Consider the following 19,309-nt stretch of genomic DNA (forward strand, 5'->3'; position numbering starts at 1 on the left):
GAAATTGCGAATCATCGGCTCCGACGTCTCAACCGGAAGCGGGAGTCGATGTTCCACCTTGACTTTTCAGCGGAAGCGGGATGTTCCAGCTGCGTTTTTGAGCCATGACTCGTCCTCGATGCCGAGTATTCCCTAGAAATACGACTTGTACTCCTGTTCTTTTCTCTCTCCAAAGAGGTACACGTACCCACAACCATCATGTCCACTCCAACACAAGAGCTTCCCCCAGCTCAGGATCCCCCCGTCAATGGTGGCACGCAACACTTCGACGGCACCGCTCACTCTGCGCTGCCCACCCCCGCTGCCCATGGCACAGACTATTCATGGCAGTCATGGCAGTCGCCGCTTTCCGGTCGGTACGCCTCCAAGGAAATGTCTGCCATCTTTTCCAATGCCACACGATTCAAGACCTGGCGACTTCTCTGGCTCAACCTTGCCATTGCAGAGAAGGAGCTGGGCCTCAACATCCCAAACGAAGCCATCGTGCAGATGAAGGCCAACCTGGACTTGGACGATGCGCAGATGAAAGCAGCAGCCGTAGAGGAGAAGGCAACGAGGCACGACGTCATGGCCCATGTGCACGTCTTTGGTGCCCAGTGTCCCGCTGCTCAAGCGATCATTCACTGGGGGGCTACATCGTGCTACGTCACCGATAATGCCGACCTAATCTTCCTCAAAATGGCCTTTGACGTCGCGATTCCCAAGCTAGCCCTGGTCATCGAGCGGCTAAAGGTCTTTGCTCAGGAGCACCGTGCCCTGCCTACGTTGGGCTTCACGCATATGCAGTCCGCTCAAATGACCACAGTGGGCAAGAGGGCCACCCTATGGATCCAGGTGAGTGAACCGAAGGGCGCGGGACTGCATCCCGCCTGGTCGAACATGAGAGCTAACCATAACACGCCTCTGTGATCCCCTCAATCCATTTCGCAGGAGCTACTCTGGGATCTTCGTAATATGCAAAGGGCCCGCAACGACCTTGGCTTCCGTGGCGTCAAGGGTACCACGGGTACCCAAGCTTCCTTCCTCCAACTCTTCGAAGGCGACCACGACAAGGTCAAGGCTCTGGACAAGCGGGTGACACAATTATGCGGATTTGACTATGCCTACCCCGTCACTGGACAGACCTACTCTCGCAAGATTGACGTGGATGTCCTGAACTCCCTCGCCTCCTTTGCCGCCTCTGCCACGAAGATGGCCACTGACATCCGTCTGCTCTGCTCCCTCAAGGAGATCGAAGAGCCCTTTGAGGAGAGCCAAATCGGCTCCTCGGCAATGGCTTATAAGCGCAACCCCATGCGCTCGGAGCGCATCTGCAGTCTTGCTCGCTGGCTTGGCAACATCGCCAACAATGCCCGCGAGACGGCCGGCAACCAGTGGATGGAACGTACTCTGGACGACTCTGCCAATCGACGCATGTCGCTGCCCGAGGCATTCCTCACAACGGATGTCATCCTCAGCACCCTACAGAACGTCACCGAGGGACTTGTGGTGTACCCCGCCATCATCGCGCGCCGCATCGCTGCTGAGCTTCCCTTTATGGGTACGGAGCCTATCATCATGGCCATGGTGACTGCCGGCGGTGACAGGCAGATTTGTCACGATCACATCCGCCTCCACTCGCAAGACGCGGCTCGAGTGGTCAAGGTCGAAGGAGGCGACAATGACCTCATCGACCGGATCAGGGCGACAGAGTACTTCGAGCCTGTGCACGGTCAATTGGACGAGCTCCTCCAGCCCGACGGATTCATCGGGAGAGCACCAGAGCAGGTCGATGAGTTCATCCGGGACTGGGTTGAGCCGGCACTGGCGCCCTATCAGGACTATTTGAAAAGGGCAGCCAGAGTCGATCTGGCCGTCTGAGGGGCGGCGTGGTCAAATCAGACGAAGAGACGAAGACGGGACCCGGGCGGGCGTGAGCGGCTGTTACTAGAATCCATGACACCATGACACCATGCAATGCACTGTTTATGAAATATCATTGTCACACAGAGTGGACTGTAACAACGCCGGTGACGAGCAGCAACACCGGTGACGACGACGAAGATGAAAACAGGGACGGACCGTCCGAGCGTAGCGTTAGAGGTACACTCTTTGTGTACGCATGGCAAAGTCGTAGTAGTCCCTTGGCAGGAAGCCCACCCTGGAAACGTCTGCGCCCTTGATCTCGTCGATCTCCTCTGGCGTGAGCCGAGTTAGACGTACTTCCCTAAAGGGGCGGGCAAAGTCCAGGCGGAAGACGGCGGGGCTTGCGTGAGTCGCTGCTGATCCTCCATTGACGTCCTTCTCCGCCCCATGCTTGGATTCCTTTTGCCCGCCCTGCTCTGTCCGCCCCTCTTCCTCCTCCTTGACCCTCTCTCTGACCCTCTCTCTAACAAAGTTCAGAATTGCCCACGCGAGATTACAGCACCCACCCCTATCCCACGCGTGTGGTTTGCCCTTGAGCAGTCCGGGCATCTCCACCGTCTTGAACTCATGCGTGGCCTGGAGGAAGCCACGCTGGTCGCGGAAGCCGACCAAGACGCGGTCCACGCCGAGCAGGTAGGACTGCAGGAAGAAGCGGAGCATCTTCTTTTCGAAGTGAACCTCGTCTTGAGGGCGGCGGAGGACGGCGGTGGTCTTGAGCTCCACGAGGGCCGGGGGAGGTGCTCCTGCTGTTGATGTCGTGTCTGGAGCGGGAGGGCGAGGGTCGACGCAGTCCACCTCTCCCCCGAGGATGAGACGCAGCTCGCCCAACTTCGTCTTGACCACCGAGCACCACTGTACGTTCGTATTGACATCTCCGTCCCATGGGTCGTCGTGCGCATAGTCAAAATCGATGCGCTCCCCGCGCGAGACGTCTCGCGAGTGGGTACACCAGCTCTCAAAAGCATACCCGTAGTAGCCCATGCGTCTCTGTCGCTCGTCCTGCATCTGCTTCTCCTTTGCCGCCTTAGCTTCGAGGGAGACCCACTCCTCGATGTAGAGCGTGTCGTTTACGAGCATCACGTTCATCGAAAAGGTATTCTGCTCCTCGTACAGCGCAGAGAAGAGCTTGGTAGCCATGCCGCGCCAGGTGATGACGTCGGCTCGCCGGCGAGGAAAGTCAGAGGATCCGTCGGGAGTGCTTGCGGCGAGGTGCATGAGGGAGTAGAGGAGAGAATCAAGGTGTTCGTTCTGTCGAATGAGAAGAAGAGGGAGTCTCCAGATCAGGGCACTTCTACTTCACTTTGTTCCTTTCTCGTTGCCTGTCTGCTCACTCACCCTCGTAGGATCCCTCTCCCTCAGGTTCTCCATTCCCCTCCCCAGATCGACCTTCATCGGCGGCGCATGAAAGTACTTCAGGCTCCTGTCATCATGGAACAGCCTCCTCTCCTCATCATACGAAAAGCTGGTGATCTGTTCAGGCCGTTGGAGATTGCGACGACTGCTAGTGCTGCCGCTGCACCAGTAGGTGCGGGAGCGGTCCTTTAGGTCTAGCTTGCAGGAGCGGGAGCGCGGCCAGTTAGGTTGGGAAGCGGAGGTGATTGAGGGATTTGGAGAGGTGAGAGCTGGAGAGTGAGGTGGAGCTGAGGGGTACGATGAGGTGGTAGAGGGACCTGCGGCTGACTGTAGCTGGGCCGGTGGTGGGATAGGCATGTCCGGTCGAGCAGGCAGGCTCGCCAAACCTCTGCCCGGTCCGTTGTGCTGATGGCCTGACGAGCTGCTCCTTGTGTGACTTATTGAGCCGTCCATGGCGTATCTGCTACTTGATGCGGTCACACTTCCGCCGATTGCTTCGCCATTCTGAGCCATCGCCCTCTTGTACGGCTGCCCCGGTCCCTCCTGTGGGGAAGAAGAACGCCTCGCCCGCTTCTGACCAACAGTAGTATCGTTGCTAGAAGACAATGATACCCCAGCTGTTTGCGTGAGATGAGAGCCAGAAGTCGAGGCAACAGGTGTCGAGGAAGCAGATGCAAACGAGTCGCTTCCGGGTGGAGTTGTTGAGGGAGAAGGAGGACGAGGAGAGTGCACGGAGGAAACCATCACAACCTTGACCTTGACCGTGGCTTCGGCCTCTCTGCTTCTCTCTCTTGACTCGTAGCTTCTTAGCGTATACGAGTAGGAGCCTCGAAGTACTTTATCCTCGCTGTTGGACAAGGCGTGATGAAGGAGACGAAAGAAGAAGAGGAAGAGGAGGAGGGAAAGTTGGGGTGCGGTCCTAGTCTAATCGGTGGATCCGTGAGCGGAAGAAGTCCTTCGGCCCGTGCGACCGATCAATCGGCTCAAACTCCGCTCCACTCACTCAGAGATACTCAGAGGCACTCAGCAGGCATCTCACTACTCGATTCAGAGACTCTCGGGAATTCTCAGAAATCACGCAAGGAGAAGAAGAAACCTCGGCGGACTGAAGAGCGATGTATGTATCTCATTGGACAACCTGCCGACGTGTCTGAGGCCGTGGGAAGGACATCCGCAGTGTGACGGCTGGGAGGAGGTGAAAGGTAGATCAGGAAGGACCGAAGAGGGCGTCGCGTCTGACGGGACTAATACCGCCCAGTCCGATCCGTCCACCAATCAGCACCGTCCCTTGCCATCTCATTTCACGGCAGGTAAATCCTGCTGAACCCCCTCACCTCAGCCCTGCAAGTAGGGCAATTGTGCAGTCCCCCTTCTCCACCCGCGCCTCCAGCAGCCCTTCCACCTCCAGCACGACCAGGCCTCGATGCCAATTCCTCACGACAGCCATCGCAGAGGGCGAGACATCGACAGGGCCAGCAGAGAATTGTTCGTTCCTCGTAGCAGCACACTACGCAGAGCCTCAAACGCTCTCGCTCAGCACTGCGGTCCTCGTCTGCATCTGCAGAGGGAGAGGCACCGCCGCCGCCACTGGGGATAAGGGCTCGCCGACGGAGGATCGTCTCGTGGAGATGGTCGTCGGCGGCTGTGGCAGATGTGAGGGCCTGCGTACCAGCACTTGCTCCACTGCTGTTCATCAGAGAGCGATACCTTGCTCGTGTGACTACCGGGGATCCACTCGGCGCAGCAGCATGGACTAGGAGCACTCGAGAAAAGGCGTCTGACTGCGACTCGTCCCCTTCGTGCTCCAAGACTCCAATCTCGGCTTCCGGACTGGGACTGAAAGCTCTACGTGCGAGCTGCAGAAGAGACATTGGCGTTTCCTCTTCTGCCTCTTCGTCGTCCTCTCCGGCGTCAGAAGATACAGAAATCGTGTCGAGATGCTGTTGTTGTAGTGGGGAAAGAGCGCGGGACCGTCTGATAGCCGCTGAGGCTGCTGCTTCCCGAGCCGTCGATCTGGACACGGCTGGCGAGCTCGACCGAGAGCGAAGGGAATACGCAGCCGGCGTTCCAGCTCCGCTGTCGGAGACCGAGACCGATGGAGACCCGCCGTCGTCTTCACTTGCTGAGTCGCTCATGTCTTCTTCGGCGTGCTCTTCCAGAGTCCAATCAGCGTCCTCGTCCTCGTCTCCAGTGTCCATTCCGGCAAGGGCACCTGCGCTGGGTTGAGCCGAGGCTTCTCCAGTAGCATAAAGGAGATGATTCCAAAGACTCGCAGGCACTCCCATTTGATCCTCCGTGGTATCTCCCCCATCTGCTGTTCTCCGGGTCCTCAGTCCATCCTCTCGGCGTTGTACGCCCTCCCTCATCGCCCGCCATGCTGCCAGATTGGGATCCTCTCCTTCTGCAATATCTACACCATTCCTACGCAAAACAGCCTTGAGGGCTTCTTTCCTGAGATTCTCTTGCCGATCCCTTTCTATTTGCTGACGCGAAAGACGTTCTTCGCGTCTTCTTTCTCCATTTTGACCATGCCATATCAGCCTGATCCACCTGGGCAGCTTTCGCACCCACTGAGGCACGCATCTCCCCAGCCAGGCTAACGGCGGACGAGGAGCTCGGCTGGAGACTGCTCGCCAGATGGTACCGGCTACTCCGAAGACGGCAAAGATAAAGCGCTTCACCTCTCGCCACTTGGCTCCCGACATGAAGATAGGACTATCATAGTCGGCTCCTCTCCAGCCACCTCCGATCCTAGATACGGGCGTGGTAATGCGAATCTCATTGGTAAGGCCTCCGCTGCCGTCACCCTTTATCAGGCCCTCCAGACCAGTCTTGATGCGGGTGTTGCCAAGCTCGTCCACCTCGATGTATGTCTTCTCGGGAACTTCAATCGAGACGAGTTCTCGCGAGAGTCCAGTAAGCCGAGTGGACTGAAGACAGGCGGTGCCGAGCTTGAAAAGGGCAAGGGAGTAGTCGTCTGATGCGGATGGGAAGTTGGACCTTGTGAAGAGGAGGCGACTCGTGTCGATCTTACCCTCTGTGACCAGCATGGTGAGGGAGTGCAAGGCCATCGTGACGAGGACTATGGCCAGCATGACCACATCCGGCATCTTGTTGAAGCCAAAGATGATTGGTCTCCGGTGAGCCGGAGCCAGTAGGTAGTGCGCTGTGGCCGCCAGACCAAAGACGGTGGTGATGTGGAGCCTCTTGATCCGCGGCTTCCTCCAGCAGGACATGAGACAGAGGGAGAAGACCTCCGCCACTTCAAGGAAAACGAAGAGGAAAAAGTGCAATGAGACGTGAGAAGGCTCCATCTGATGCGATTGTACTGTCAGTGAGAAGCCCATGAGGTTGAAGGAAGGAGAGGGTTCGTGGCTGTGGAGCGAGAGTGAGCGTAAGCTATAACATGAGTAGATGAAGCTTGACATGTTCGGCTCTTACAACTCCATACTCACGCGGCTTCCAGAGTCCTTGTCAAGGACTCCGTTGCAATGCCGAGGCAAGCAGCAACGTAAGTGATCCAGAGCAGCTTCTCATCAGCATCTCTACGAGCTGCATCCAGCCTGAGATTGGTAAGGGTAGCCAGCTGATCAGCCAGCCACGAATGTCCCGGGATGTAGTCTCCAGCCCAGAGCTGCAGAACCCTCATGCCCAGCGCAAGAGTTGCGTATCCCAGCGCCAAGAGGGCTGGCAGTCGGAGGGCTAGACGCTTTCGCCCGCGCATCCGAGCTGGTCGGCCTCCCCTGGGTCGACAGATGTGGTGGATTCGATTCACTAAGACACCCATGACGACAAGACTGATGGCATACCGCGAGGTGAGAAAGGTCCACATCTGCGGCTCGAAGCCTTCTTGATCGCTGTTGTCTGCGCCTTCGGCGTCTGTAGATCCGGGTCTTGAGGCAGAGGAGCTGATGCCAAACCAAGAGCTAGCAGCATCCGGTCTGTCAGCTGGATCTTGAGTGGGTTGACTGGCTCCCAGAGCGGCGAGGCGATTGAAGAAGGAGTCATTGGCTATCTGCGCCGATGCCGCCGTTGCTTGTACGTCGGGTAATGGTTGGGGAGCCCGGGAGGCCCGATCGGCCCCTTGAAAGGAGGGGTCGTCATGGGAGGAGCTCGAGAAGAGCCAGTCAAAGGAGAGAATGTCCATTGCCGGAAGCTAGTGCTGTGTCCTTTGACTCGCTTCAGAAGTCGAGCTGCAGTCCGAGGGATCAGAGATGGCCGAAGCCAATCCGAAGTGGCAAGACTAGCGTTCTTGAGTGAACAGAACGAAGGCCAGACGATGCAAAGAGACGGGTGAAGGGGATGAGGTGGTCCAGGCTGCCTACTCACTCGGAACTCCAAGCCGATGTCCTCGGAAAGGTCAGGCTAATCAAAAGGGAGACCAAGAACCAGTGAGACACGCCTTGGTATGGAGGTGTTGGAGTCTCACCCCACCCCTCGCCTCGCCTCGCCTCTCGCCCGGTCGGCTTGGCGTTGTTCCGGCCCGATGTCGGCAGACAAGAGTCGGGCCGCGGCTGTGGAGACGCAGGAGAGATTTTGTGCCTTTTCCGCACTTCTTCCACTGCTTCGCGGGGTCAGTAGGACATACGGCTCACTCGACCTTCCACTCCGTATCAACATCATCCCTGCCCTACATCGAGCTGCCTATGTCCTCTCCTGTCCCTGCTGAGGCGAGCGTTGGCCCAGTCCTCACGAAGGCCACTGATGATTCTGCACCGAAGAAAGTCATCAACAAGAACAAGAAGCGAACGAAGCTCATCCGGCCCAGAGGCAAGCGCGGGGGCGCAAAGAACCGCAAGCCATCAGCAAAGAGCGCCACAGAAAGAGCCCAGAAGACCGGAGAGCTAGTGAAGAAGGTCGAGAAGAGACTCAAGGCAGCTACGGAGGACGTAGTAGGCGAGGAGGACTCGGAGTCACCTTCGCCGGAGGCTGAAGCGCCCACTGCCCACTCGCTGCAAATATCCCACTTCCACGCCTTGCTCAAGGAGTTGAACCAGCCGTACATCACCACCGAGCGTCGTCTTGCCATCGAAGCCGAGATCGACTCTTTTGGTGGGCTAGAGGCATACCAAGATGCCAGTCTCATCGGAGCGGACAAGACCAAAGGCGGTGAAAGCGGCAAGTGGTGCGCTGCAGCCCTGCGCGAAATCGTCAAGGAGAACAAGCACGAGGACAAGATTAGGTTGCTCGACGTGGGCGCTCTTGGCGGTACGGCCTACACTGCTTTTGAAAAGTGGATCGACGTCACCTCGATTGACTTGAATCCTCGCGGCGAGAATGTACAGCAGTACGACTTCTTTGACTTCCCCGTGCCCAAGGACGAGGAGGACAAGTTTGATGTGGTCTGTCTCAGTCTAGTTCTGAACTTTGTCGGAGACCTCAACGAGAGAGGAGAGCTCCTGCTACATGCCCACTCCTACCTTAGCTCAGCAGGAGGCTACCTCTACCTCGTCCTCCCGCTACCATGCGTAGCCAACTCGCGCTACCTGGACCACACACGTCTTGAGGAGATCCTCGACTCCACGGGTTGGGAGGTAGTCAAGAATGGCGACTCGCGGAAATTGACCCGCTGGCTGCTGAAGAGCAAGCCTGCCGCAGCTGCCGGTGACAAGAAGGGCAAGAATCTGAAGGCCAAGAGTCAAGATCATCCCTACTGGGATGGACAGGTCTGGAAGAAGGAGGAGATCAGGGTCAGCGCTACGGCCAACAACTTCTGTATCAAGGTCCGGGCGGGGAGTGGAGAAGCACCGGGACCTGGTGGGGCTGGAAAGGACAAGGCGGCTGCGAAGAAACGCAAGCCTGCCCCTTCGACAGAAGGCAAGGATCGCAAGACGTCGTCTAGCGTGAAGCGTGATGGGGTGAAAGGCTCGAGAAGCCCAGGAGGCAAGAGACATGATGCAAGGGAAGCTCCGAGGTCACGCGATGCGGGAGGAGCAAAGGGCAAGCGTGACGGGCATGCAAAAGGCAAGACTGGAGGAAGTCGGTCCCTTGTGCGACCCAACAAGAAGCGCTGATGGGCAAGCTGATGAGGGCACTCTGAAGCACATGATACAATTCGCACTGTACATTAGATCAATACAAAATTGCCTCTTCTTTCGCTTAATGCGACCAAATCAAGAGATTCTCATGACGATCTTGCCGGTGTTCTTATTTGCCTCCATTTCCTGATGCGCCTCCTTGATCTGCTCCCAATCAAACACCTTGTGGATCTGGATCCTATGTTGCCCTTCTGCTTCTTCCTTTCCGACACCATCCACGAGCTTCTGCAGCGCTCCACTCTTGACGAATGCTTGCACGAGGGAGGACTGGTATTCGAGAGAGCGAGAGCGGAGCGTTGTGCCTTCGAGGTGTAGACGCTTGAAGAGGAGCTGGGCTAGATCGACTGAGGTCTTCGATCCGCCCATGAAGGCAAGGAAGACGAGGCGGCCGTCCCTTTTGAGCGATGCAATGTTCGACTCGTAGTAGGGCGCTCCGATAAAGTCCATGATGACATCCACACCTTGCTTGTCAGTGGCATTGGCAAGCTCTGTGCCCCAATCCTGAGTCTTGTAATTGAAGCCTTTTGTGGCTCCTAATCCCTCGCAAAATTTGATCTTCTCGTCCGAGCCAGCTGTGATGTATATGCTCTTTGCGCCGAATGCCTTTGCGAGCTGGATGGCAGCGAGACCGACGCCAGAGGCGCCTGCGTGGATGAGAACGTCTTCGCCAGACTTCATGTCGGAGATGAACCTCAAAGCCTGGAAAGCAGTCAAGAAGGCCTCTGGGATGGAAGCGGCCTGTTCCCAAGAGAGGGCAGCATCCTTTTTGAGGATCATTTTGCTCGGCACTTTGATGTACTCTGCATAGGCTCCTCCGGTAGCAAGACCAAAGACTTCATCTCCTTCCTTCCAATCTGTGCCTTGCGTTTCACCGACGACTGTTCCGGAGAATTCAACACCCATGATATCTTTCGGTGCAGAGGGCGGAAGAGGGTACTTCCCCTCGCGCTGCATGATGTCCATCCTATTGAGGCCAAATGCCTTGACCTTGACGAGGACGTCGTCTTGCCCTGGTGTGGGCAGCTCGTGGTCATCAAAGTAGAGCGCTGAAGAGTCTCCCTTGCCACCCTTGACCAGAATGGCTTTCATCGAGGAAGGAAGGCTGGAGGGCGCCATGTTGCGAGTGGTGGAGGAGAAGAGGGCGTGAGGAGATGGCGCAGGAACTGCTGGGAGGCGAGTCGATACAATAGCAGGTCGAGCGAGACTTCGAGTGGGGGCGACCAGTGACCTGCAGAGCAAAGAAGATGAAAACGATGTCGAGGGTCTGAGCAAGTGTGACATCAAACGAGATGTAGAGCTGGAGTAGAAGGAGAGATGAGAACGATGGAGATGGGCGGTTGTGGAAGACCCGGACTTAGGTCTAATGGCCGGCTATAGCTTCTTCGACAGTCGGACAAGTCATGTGGAGCAACAGCTCGCCCGGGCCACGTGGTGCGGAAAGGGAGGCGCGTAGGAGAGATTCGTACAACCCTCACAGGTAGTCCAAGTCCTTGCCCGTACCGAAGGAGTTCAGGAGTCGAAGAGCTTCGCAGCATGAGGGGTAATGTGAGTCGATGAAGCTCAACTTATACATACCAGAGCAGATCCTGAGCTCCTTAACGCTGCACACTTCTCGCATCATTGGCACCTCAGGTCTCGCAAAGGCCATTCGTTTCTCCACGAGTATCCGCGGATCCGTGTGGACCGCTTCACAGAGTCAAGAGAGCGCATACCAGCCTATCTCAAGAGACCGCAAGCTCGCAGACGAGAATACGACAGCAACGGTGAAGCGCAGTATGCTGACGCCCCATGGCAGGATCTTGAGCTGGCTGGGACAGATGACTGCTTCCCGCACCCGACGATACAGCTGCTGACCCACATAGTAAGTGGGTGTTCCGGAGCTTCTGCAGCCTTGCAGAAGAGCTGACGTATCTGAAATCTGGCGCACATACTGTCGCTATCTCTGTCCCAGCACGTTGACCATCTCGAAGGTCTCAACTCACCTCTGTACAACGCAGCGCCCATCTACTGCTCATATCAGACAAAGGAGATGCTTCTACGTCTGGAGCCTGGCCCTTCTCGCACCGCAGGCGAAGCCGGAGTAGCAATGGGCTCCCATGGCCGCAAGAGACCGTACGAGTGGTTGAAGCTCACACAGCAAGAGGCTTCGATACGGAGGCGCGAGACTGGAAGCAGTGTTGCTCCGAGGGACATTCTTCACCCGCTTCCCCTCAATACACCGACAAGTGTCCAGTACTTGCCGGGAGTCAAGGTCAAACTGACTCTACTCGATGCCAATCATATGCCAGGCGCGGTCATGTTCCTGGTCGAAGGCCACAGAGGAGCAGTGCTTCATACAGGCGACTGTAGAGCTGAGAAGTGGTGGCTCGAGGGTCTGGTGCGTAACCCAGCAATGCAGCGCTATACCTCGTGGGAGGAGGCCAAGGCTATTGCTTCAAAGGAAGAGATGGAGAACTCCCCCATGTTACGCTCGCAAGCTGAGCAGATCGAGGCCACACAGGTGGTGCTGACGCAGGCTGTCCCGCAAGCCAGCATAGACACTCATGACAGCAGAACACAAGCTTCGGAATCGCCAGAAGCCCTCCGCACAAGAGAGCGCGAGAGGCCTACTTCGCGTGACCTGCGACTGAAGAACATCTACATCGACGACGAGGGCATCGCATCTCCAGAATGGCCAATGGCGAAAAAAGACGCTGTACTCGATCTGATTAGTCTGATGGAGCGGTATCCCTCTGACACCAACTTCTTCATCGACCTCTTTACCTGGGGCTACGAGGAAATCTACCTTGCAATCGGCAAGACCTTCTCAGATCGCGGCTCCGGACCGCGTGTACACGTCGATCCCTACAAGAAGAAGATGTACGCTGCTGCAGACGATCCTGTACTCTCTTTCCTGACGACCAAGACGACCACGCGATTCCATGCTTGTGAACGAAAGGGAGACTGCGAGTTTCTCTCCCCCGACGAGCGTTTGGCTGGTGAGCGGGACGCCTTCGAGAGCCTGTCACAACATTGGACTGGTCCAGCCCCTATGCCACCTGCAGCAGAGGAGCTGGCAGTGACGCCTAGCCCAAGGCAGCCTCAGGGTCCTCTGACCGTCTACATCAAGCCAATATCGTCTTCCAAGAAGGCCTGGAAGGTCCTGAGCGACAAACTTCATGACGAGATTGGGAGAGCAAACGAAGGCAAGAGCCCGTACCCGCTATGGCTTGCCTGCCCAATCGATCGTCACTCAACCCTTCCAGAGTTGCAGAGACTTGTGAGAGCCTTTCGTCCTGCTACAGTCACTCCAACGACGTCACATCCCGACCACTATTTCCTCGCTGCAAAGTACCTCGGTCCCGCTCTGGGCCCGCGTGGTCAAGACCGCATCAATGCCGAGGCGAAGACTGCGATCGGCGCCAAGCACTGGGCAAAGTACGAGGCTGCCCTCGCAGGGAGCGGTGCTGCTACGGAAGGGGATACTGTAGCCGAGGAAATTCGGCGGTTTAGAGAAGCACTCAGGCAGACGCTGGATCTGAGTCAGTCACCGCGGCACACCTACGAAGAAGCAGAAAAGGAGGGCTATGATGCTGATGTGAGCGTGATGCCCTCAGCATACTCTGCCCCTGCGATTACTTCCCTCTCTCGTCCTCAGCGCCAGCCTGATATAGCCCCTCTCGTCTCACAAGCAGTCCTGCGCGTGCGTCAGACCGAAGGCGCTAGCAAGGGCGAGGAGAGCGATAGTAGCTTTGCTGTAGAGCCGCCCCCTGCGGCCCTCGGCTCAACAACGGAGCTGAGCGAAGACCTCGCAAGGAGATACTTTATCGTGCTGCGGATGTTCATCGAGCCAGGGCTGCGACTGAAGAATTTACCAGGAGGAACAGAGGGACCTCAAGCCTGGCGAGCGGTGAGGAAATTGAGACCAGACTATGCAAGGAGGACAGAAGAGGTGATGCACAAGGAGGTGGGAGTGGTCCCTCCGTCTTGGACTCGAAGTCGGAGGTCTTCAGCCGCACCAAGTCCAAGACCTGCCTTTGCCGAGCCAGAGGGCGTGGTACCAGCTTTAGATACTGGACCGCGGTCCGATCTGCATGGCAACGTCGATCTGTCTCAGCAAGAACAGCAAGAGCTCGTCGCAGATGGCGTGGAAAGTGTACGTGATGTTGAGGTACTTCCTCAGGAAGATGGCGCCCAGCCTTCTACTGCCAATGCACCATTTGCAGCCCCGATACCTATGGATTTGGACGAGCCTCTCGGCACCCCTCCAGAGGCGGTCCAAGATTGGCTCTCTCCTCTGATGGTCAAGCTCGGCTCAGCACCTCTAGATCTCAAGGCACTTTCTACATCCGAGCTGTGCTCCACTCTCGATCTGCACGCCATGGTATACAACTCAATTCTGCAAGACTCCCTGGCAAAATCGAACAGCCTCTCCCTCCTCTCTCATTACTCGACTGGACTGGCATACACGCTGACAAGAGCTTTTGGCATTTGGTCCATCGTGCTGCGTCCCTCAAGGAACGCTGTGAAGCGGACGTGGAAGGAGCTGGTGGCTTTTGCGAGGTGCACTGAGCTGGGTGGACGGGTTGCGGCGCTTCTCTTCACGAGGGAGGCGAGGGACGTCATTGATGGTGAGTGGGTCGTACCGCCTCATGTCAGATTCTTGTCGCCTTACGCTCTGCCCTTTCCCTTTCCTCTCTCCCAGATGGAGTAAGAGCCAGGCTCCTCACGACCGTCTCCTCTACCTATGAACTCACTCGAGGCATAGAGCGCGAGAGCGTGCAGCGCGGGCTCACAAGCTTCGTCATCGCCCCGAGGGCAGGCAAAGACGCTGAAGTCCTCGAAGCAGAGGGACTGAGGTGGATCACAAGAGTCGCGGCGACGCTGCGTTTTGCAATGGACGAGAATGACACTACTGCTCTGCCTGTAGATCTCGATGCAGCCTCAGAGAAGGGAGAGAATGGGCACTCAGAAGCAGTCGTGCCAGCGCGGCCTTACATTCCCCCGAGGCCGCTCAAGAGTATACCCGACCCGGCAAGGAAACGACTGGAGCTTTGACGTGCGGACGATGGCAGGCAGACGAACAAATGTTTCCATGCTCATTGTAAATTCTTTTTTCAGACTTAGTGTTCATGCTTGAATACAGGTCATAGAGAAATGTAGAGAGTGTCCGTCCTTTTTACTAATCTCGCTTACTGATTGGCAGTAAAGGCAAAAGTTGCCTTTGTGCTCAAATGTCCTACACTCTTGCCCACTTGGAACAAGAGGTCCCCATCGGGAATGTACCACTCCTGCCTCTTTACACTCCATCGACTGACGTCTTTCCTTCTGAGGGAGAAGTGCACCTTGACAGTCTCTCCTGGCTGGATGAGCACTTTTTCGAATCCGCGCAGATTGTGCACACCGTCGAGGGTGACGTACAGCTGTGGGACCGCCTTTGCCGCCACGCTCCCTTCGTTGGTCACCGAGACGCTTGCGGTGAGCAGCTGGTCGTACACCGAGTCGCCCTGTCCATACGTGGCGTCAAAGTGCTCATTGGTCTTCTGCATCGAGGTAGAATCGGCGCTGTAGTTGTACTGCACACTCAATGAGTCAAAAGAAAAGGTAGTGTAGCTGAGCCCGTGCCCAAAGTGGTATCGAGGCTCAACACCGCGTCTCTCAAAGAGCTTGTAGTCTATATCGGTACTCTCTTCAAAGTAGACGCTAGGGTCGAGGGAGTAGTTGCGCTGAATGTCCGGATAGTCGTCGGCGGATTTGGCAATCGTGAAGGGAAGACGGCCAGAGGGAGAGACGTCACCCCAGAGGACCGGGATGAGAGAATTGCCGGCTTCTTGACCGGGGTAGTATGCAAAAAGCACAGAGGTAATGTTTGGGTGGTCCACCCATTCTTCCAAAAGCACTGGCCCAGGAGCATGAATGACAACGATGGTGTTGTTGTTGACGGCTGCGACTGCTTCAATCAGCGCATCGCCACCACCAAAGAGCGTGAGGTTCTGCCTATCGCTGCCCTCACGCGCATAGGCGTTGACAGAAACCATGGCTACCTCAGACTTTGCAGCCTGTGCTGCTGCTCCTGCCAAGTTGTAGCTGTCCGTATCAGAATTAATGTCGAACCCTCCGCTACGAGCCTCGAAACTGACTGCGGCAAGGAGATCTGAGACATAAGGAGGATACGACCTGAAGGTGGGGAGACGAAGAAGAAGAAGAAGCAGCATCAGAGACCACACAGCGGTCTTCGAGGCATGAGAGGGTCTGCTACTCACCAGCCCGATCCGCCGCCTGCGCTCAGCGTCCCGTTCTGCCCAGGTGGCGTGTCGAAAGCACAGGCTGTGCCAAAGTCTCCGCATGAGGTGTAGCCATGAATCTTGGGGCCAGAGTCCTCACCCAAGATGGCAATGGACGAGATGTCTTTCTTGTTGCGGAGAGGAAGACCGTAATGATTACCAAGCGTTCGGTTGTTCTTGAGTAGGGTGACAGACTCTTGCCCAATCCGGTCGATGACCTTGTAATGGTCACGTCGTACGTTGTTGGTCGGGCCATTGACATCATTGATATCGAAGGTCGGAGCAGGGTACGACTCGGTGAAGTTGCCTTGGAAGTGGATAGCAGGTCCAAGGATGCGCAGCACCATGTCGTCCAGTCGTGATTCGGGCACTGCTCCATTCTGTACACCGTCGATGAGAGAGCCGTCGAAAAAGTCTCCAAAGATACCGCCGTAGCCCTGACCAGGCATTGTCAAATCTAAGCCCGCAAGGGCAGAATGGATAGTGGACCAAGTGCCTCCCCTGAAGTCGCAGAGCAGGGAAAGAGGTCAGTCTGCATTCGTCGAGGGATCCAGCCTCGACTCGCGCTTTCTACCTACCAGTCAGACACGACGGACCCCTGAAAGCCGAGCTCTCCCTTCAGAAGCTCGTTCATTGCGTAAGAGTTGGAGCATGAGTGGGTGTCGTTGACGCGATTGTAGGAGCACATCACCGACCCCGTACTGGATTGGCATGAATGGCCGTGAGGGCACGAGGAGGTGGAGTCAGTATCCGAGAGTCAAAGCATCGCAATCAGCCTTTTTGTATCTACTTCATTCGACTCACCCTGCACGGACTGCTTCGGCAAAGGACCACATGTACGCCTCGTGCGTGGCTCTATCGTCAAGTTGAGAGTCTATGGGCAGCTGGTTCAGAACCCTTTGATAGTTCTCCCCACTCGCATCAATGACGGTCTGATTGGGCGAGTAGGCGTCGCGGAAGGTTTCCTGCTCATAGGCAATGAAATGCTTCGCAACGGTGACGACGCCCACCTCCTGTGCTGCCCGTACGCTGGCGAAAGAGTTCTCGCCGCTAAGGTAGGAATCCGGGCTGAAACCTTCGAAGTTGCGCCCTGCAAGAGCAGATCGTCCAAGAGGTCCGCCTGTGACTGGACCGAGCCAGAAGTTGACGCCCTTGTCGTGCATCTCCTCTGCAATGCCCTGGGCACGCTCTGCGGCCAGGTCTCGATCCCAAGCGGCTGCCATGGTCACCTCTTGAGGGAATTGGGAGGTGCGGCGGGCGGGGCGTACTCCAGTTGGGCCGTCCTGCAGACAGAGGGGCGAGATTCCTAGGCGAGGTACTGCACCACTATTACCAGCACATGGTCCACTGTGCCCGGTCGTGATGTTGACTTTTTCCTCGATTGTCATCTGTGCAATGAGCGCCTTTGCTTGAGAGTATGCATCGGTCCACGCACCACCGGAAGCGTAGGGTCCAGTATAGGAGCCCGCGGTGGCATTGTTGTCTTGCTGCTGCCGTCGGAGAGGTGAGAGACTGGCCCAGTCGCGCAGCAGGAGAGTGGGATCATCATCGAGGGGCGCTGCTGTGGCGAGGGAGCCTGCAGCGAGGAAGAGGAGACTAGCGTGTGTGAGAAGCCTCATAGTGTGAGGGGTGAGCGAAGAGGGAGTGAAGGAAGAGGGTGAGGGAGTCCAGTGAAGGAATCCAGTGAAAAGGGGAAAAGTGAACGAAGAAGGTAAAGGAAGGAAGAAAGGAAGGAAGGAGTCAGGTCATGGGAGAGGATGGCAGAGGGAGGGGGGGAGAAGAAGCTGACGAGTGGAGCTCTGGGTGTGATGCGGGGGGGGGGTGGGGGGGGGGGGGGGGGGGGGGGTTGAGCACGAGTGCGGGGGGGGGGGGGGAGACTAAGCCGGGTGTTCGGAGGTGCGGGGTGCATGGGCTTGGCTGCTTTCCGGCTGAATCGCCGTCAAGTGGCCGCGCGGCTTTCTCCTCTGCTCTGATGCCTGGCGGCGAGATTGTGTGTGGGGAAGCCATGTCTCAAAGTCACCGGAAAAGTGATCTGGGTGTGGCAGGCAGGCGAGCAGCTTCCCGCACCTCCAACCCGGGTCAGGCAGCCTGCAATGCACGTCAAGGGCACCTCTCACCCCCTGACAGAGTAGCGTCAGCGGAAGACACGGCACACCACACACAGCAATACCCGCCAAGACTTCGCACGACATTCATTCCACACACTGCGTCTTTGGTGAGGCCGAGTTCATCGGCGAACATCATCTGTGGAGCTACAGGGAGCAGGGCGCTGTAATGGGAAGGGGGATCTCCCTGCTTCAGACCACAGCTAGTCCCTGCTCACTTGACTCGACGCTCTGCTTTGTGGTGAATCTGGGGATGCGGCCCTCCAGGAGGAGACTCGAGGTGGATGAGATAGCATAGGCGATTGAACGAGGGCCTTCTTCCAAAGGAGAAGATGGCGTGAGGGCCCTGGTTGACTCTGGAAGGCCAGCTACATAGAGATTTTGTTCTTCGCCCACTCGCCTTTTGGACTGATCACCCGTCTGCGGGCCATAGAAGTCGAAATTTCAGTGATGAAGAGGCTCAGAGAAGAGGGAACCTGTGTCGCTGCTATCGGTTGGTGGCTCGCCTGGCACTCGCAGACAATCCATCGCTTTCCTGATTCCTCTACAAGAGTCTCTCGCTCGAGGTCTCGCGGTGGTGTGTGCGGCAGGAGCAGGCCCACAGGCAAGAGCCCCCTGTACCAGTCCTTCTTGAGGAGGTGAGCTGGGTACTGGCGCCTATGTATCATCACGGTGTATGACAGAGGTAGATGGAGTATGTTCTAGAAGCCTGCAAGTCTGCCATTGAAAGCTTTGACCCTCATCCGAGGGGCTCATGAGTGGCCAAGTGGGATTGAGACGATTATCGCTTCGCGAAGTGGTGAGGCCGGCAAGGAACTGCATCACCGAGGGGGAGAGTCTGGCGTGCTGAGGAACCCTGATAACGACGATGTCTCTGTCGAGAGTGGTGCCCGGTCGAGGACCAGGAGGAGAAGGTGGGCGATCTGACATGGTGTCGTCCCGTAAGCAGAGGTGAGTGGGCAATGTAGCGATGTTGGTTGTTCGGCAGGGGAACGGCAAGTGAGTAGGACGACGAAGGTGATTCCCTCTTGCTGCGCACCAGCCAGCCTCACAGCAGTACTGCAACCCGGCGTCGCCACCGCTTCACTCAGCACTCTGTCTACGGGACTCTGCGGCTCGCTACTACTCTTCTTCCCTTAGGTCGTTGCACAAGGCACGACTCCTCTTGAGGCAGAACAGATCATTACATGTGACGGTGGAAATCTTTTGCTCTCCGAGGAAGAGGCACAACGGCAGTCACAGTCTACTCATACCGGTGAGGTCCGTCGCCCTGCCTGGGAGCAACCATTCTCGCCTCTGTGCCTGACGAAGGCACGAGAAATTTTCGCCTCGTCCTGACGCCCTCTCTCGAACCTCTTATAGTCGTCACATTCTTTTTCCCCCTTGCCCCTTTTCTCCCACCTCCCTCACATTCTCTTCTCTCTACAAGTCACCACTGCAAGCGACAAGCCTCTTCACCCCATACGATCACACTGGCTCTCAGCCATGCTTCTACCTCCTTTGAGCACTCATCTTGTACCCCCAACTTTCGTCAACATCCGCATAGAGAGCAAGTGCTCAGCCGACACCATGAGCAAGCTTCTCTTTCAACCTTCGCTCTTCTACATTCGATGTTCGCAAGTCTTTCAGAAGTGGTGAGTGTGCG

At 56.8% G+C, this 19,309-nt stretch overlaps 7 protein-coding genes across 7 annotated transcripts; 3 read left to right on the forward strand and 4 right to left on the reverse strand.

The window, feature by feature from the left end:
* Positions 1 to 151: 151 nt before the first annotated feature.
* BCV69DRAFT_268004 (Adenylosuccinate lyase) lies at positions 152 to 1,921 on the forward strand. The gene is made up of 2 exons (XM_025490851.1): positions 152 to 834; positions 931 to 1,921. Exons 1-2 carry the CDS (start codon positions 199 to 201, stop codon positions 1,858 to 1,860), a joined length of 1,566 nt encoding a protein of 521 aa, XP_025349718.1. The 5' UTR covers positions 152 to 198; the 3' UTR covers positions 1,861 to 1,921.
* Positions 1,922 to 2,355: 434 nt separating this feature from the next.
* Positions 2,356 to 3,402, reverse strand: BCV69DRAFT_233375 (RAI1-domain-containing protein; the record flags this gene model as incomplete). The annotated part of the gene is made up of 2 exons (XM_025489861.1): positions 2,356 to 3,153; positions 3,241 to 3,402. Coding segments are annotated over 2 exons (960 nt in total), but the record flags the coding sequence as incomplete, so codon positions are not given.
* Positions 3,403 to 4,356: 954 nt separating this feature from the next.
* Positions 4,357 to 7,675, reverse strand: BCV69DRAFT_311357 (hypothetical protein). The gene is made up of 2 exons (XM_025494855.1): positions 6,714 to 7,675; positions 4,357 to 6,633 (listed from the first exon to the last, which is right to left on the reverse strand). Exons 1-2 carry the CDS (start codon positions 7,403 to 7,405, stop codon positions 4,560 to 4,562), a joined length of 2,766 nt encoding a protein of 921 aa, XP_025349720.1. The 5' UTR covers positions 7,406 to 7,675; the 3' UTR covers positions 4,357 to 4,559.
* A 325-nt stretch (positions 7,676 to 8,000) lies between these two features.
* Positions 8,001 to 8,984, forward strand: BCV69DRAFT_236707 (hypothetical protein; the record flags this gene model as incomplete). Its single annotated transcript, XM_025489930.1, has 1 exon — positions 8,001 to 8,984. A coding segment is annotated over one exon (984 nt), but the record flags the coding sequence as incomplete, so codon positions are not given.
* A 304-nt stretch (positions 8,985 to 9,288) lies between these two features.
* Positions 9,289 to 10,642, reverse strand: BCV69DRAFT_281537 (quinone oxidoreductase putative). Its single transcript, XM_025492023.1, has one exon. The coding sequence runs from the start codon at positions 10,575 to 10,577 to the stop codon at positions 9,372 to 9,374; it is 1,206 nt and encodes a 401-aa protein (XP_025349722.1). The 5' UTR covers positions 10,578 to 10,642; the 3' UTR covers positions 9,289 to 9,371.
* Positions 10,643 to 10,778: 136 nt separating this feature from the next.
* BCV69DRAFT_147418 (hypothetical protein) lies at positions 10,779 to 14,400 on the forward strand. The gene is made up of 4 exons (XM_025489335.1): positions 10,779 to 10,841; positions 10,929 to 11,157; positions 11,248 to 13,906; positions 13,981 to 14,400. Coding segments are annotated over exons 1-4 (3,243 nt in total). The 5' UTR covers positions 10,779 to 10,839; the 3' UTR covers positions 14,334 to 14,400.
* On the reverse strand, positions 14,362 to 17,367 carry BCV69DRAFT_257494 (putative beta-glucosidase). The gene is made up of 4 exons (XM_025490627.1): positions 16,364 to 17,367; positions 16,138 to 16,260; positions 15,539 to 16,060; positions 14,362 to 15,452 (listed from the first exon to the last, which is right to left on the reverse strand). Exons 1-4 carry the CDS (start codon positions 17,176 to 17,178, stop codon positions 14,468 to 14,470), a joined length of 2,445 nt encoding a protein of 814 aa, XP_025349724.1. The 5' UTR covers positions 17,179 to 17,367; the 3' UTR covers positions 14,362 to 14,467.
* Positions 17,368 to 19,309: the final 1,942 nt, after the last annotated feature.

The sequence above is a fragment of the Pseudomicrostroma glucosiphilum genome, assembly GCF_003144135.1.
Source record: "Pseudomicrostroma glucosiphilum strain MCA 4718 unplaced genomic scaffold BCV69scaffold_3, whole genome shotgun sequence".
NCBI lineage: Eukaryota > Fungi > Basidiomycota > Exobasidiomycetes > Microstromatales > Microstromataceae > Microstroma > Microstroma glucosiphilum.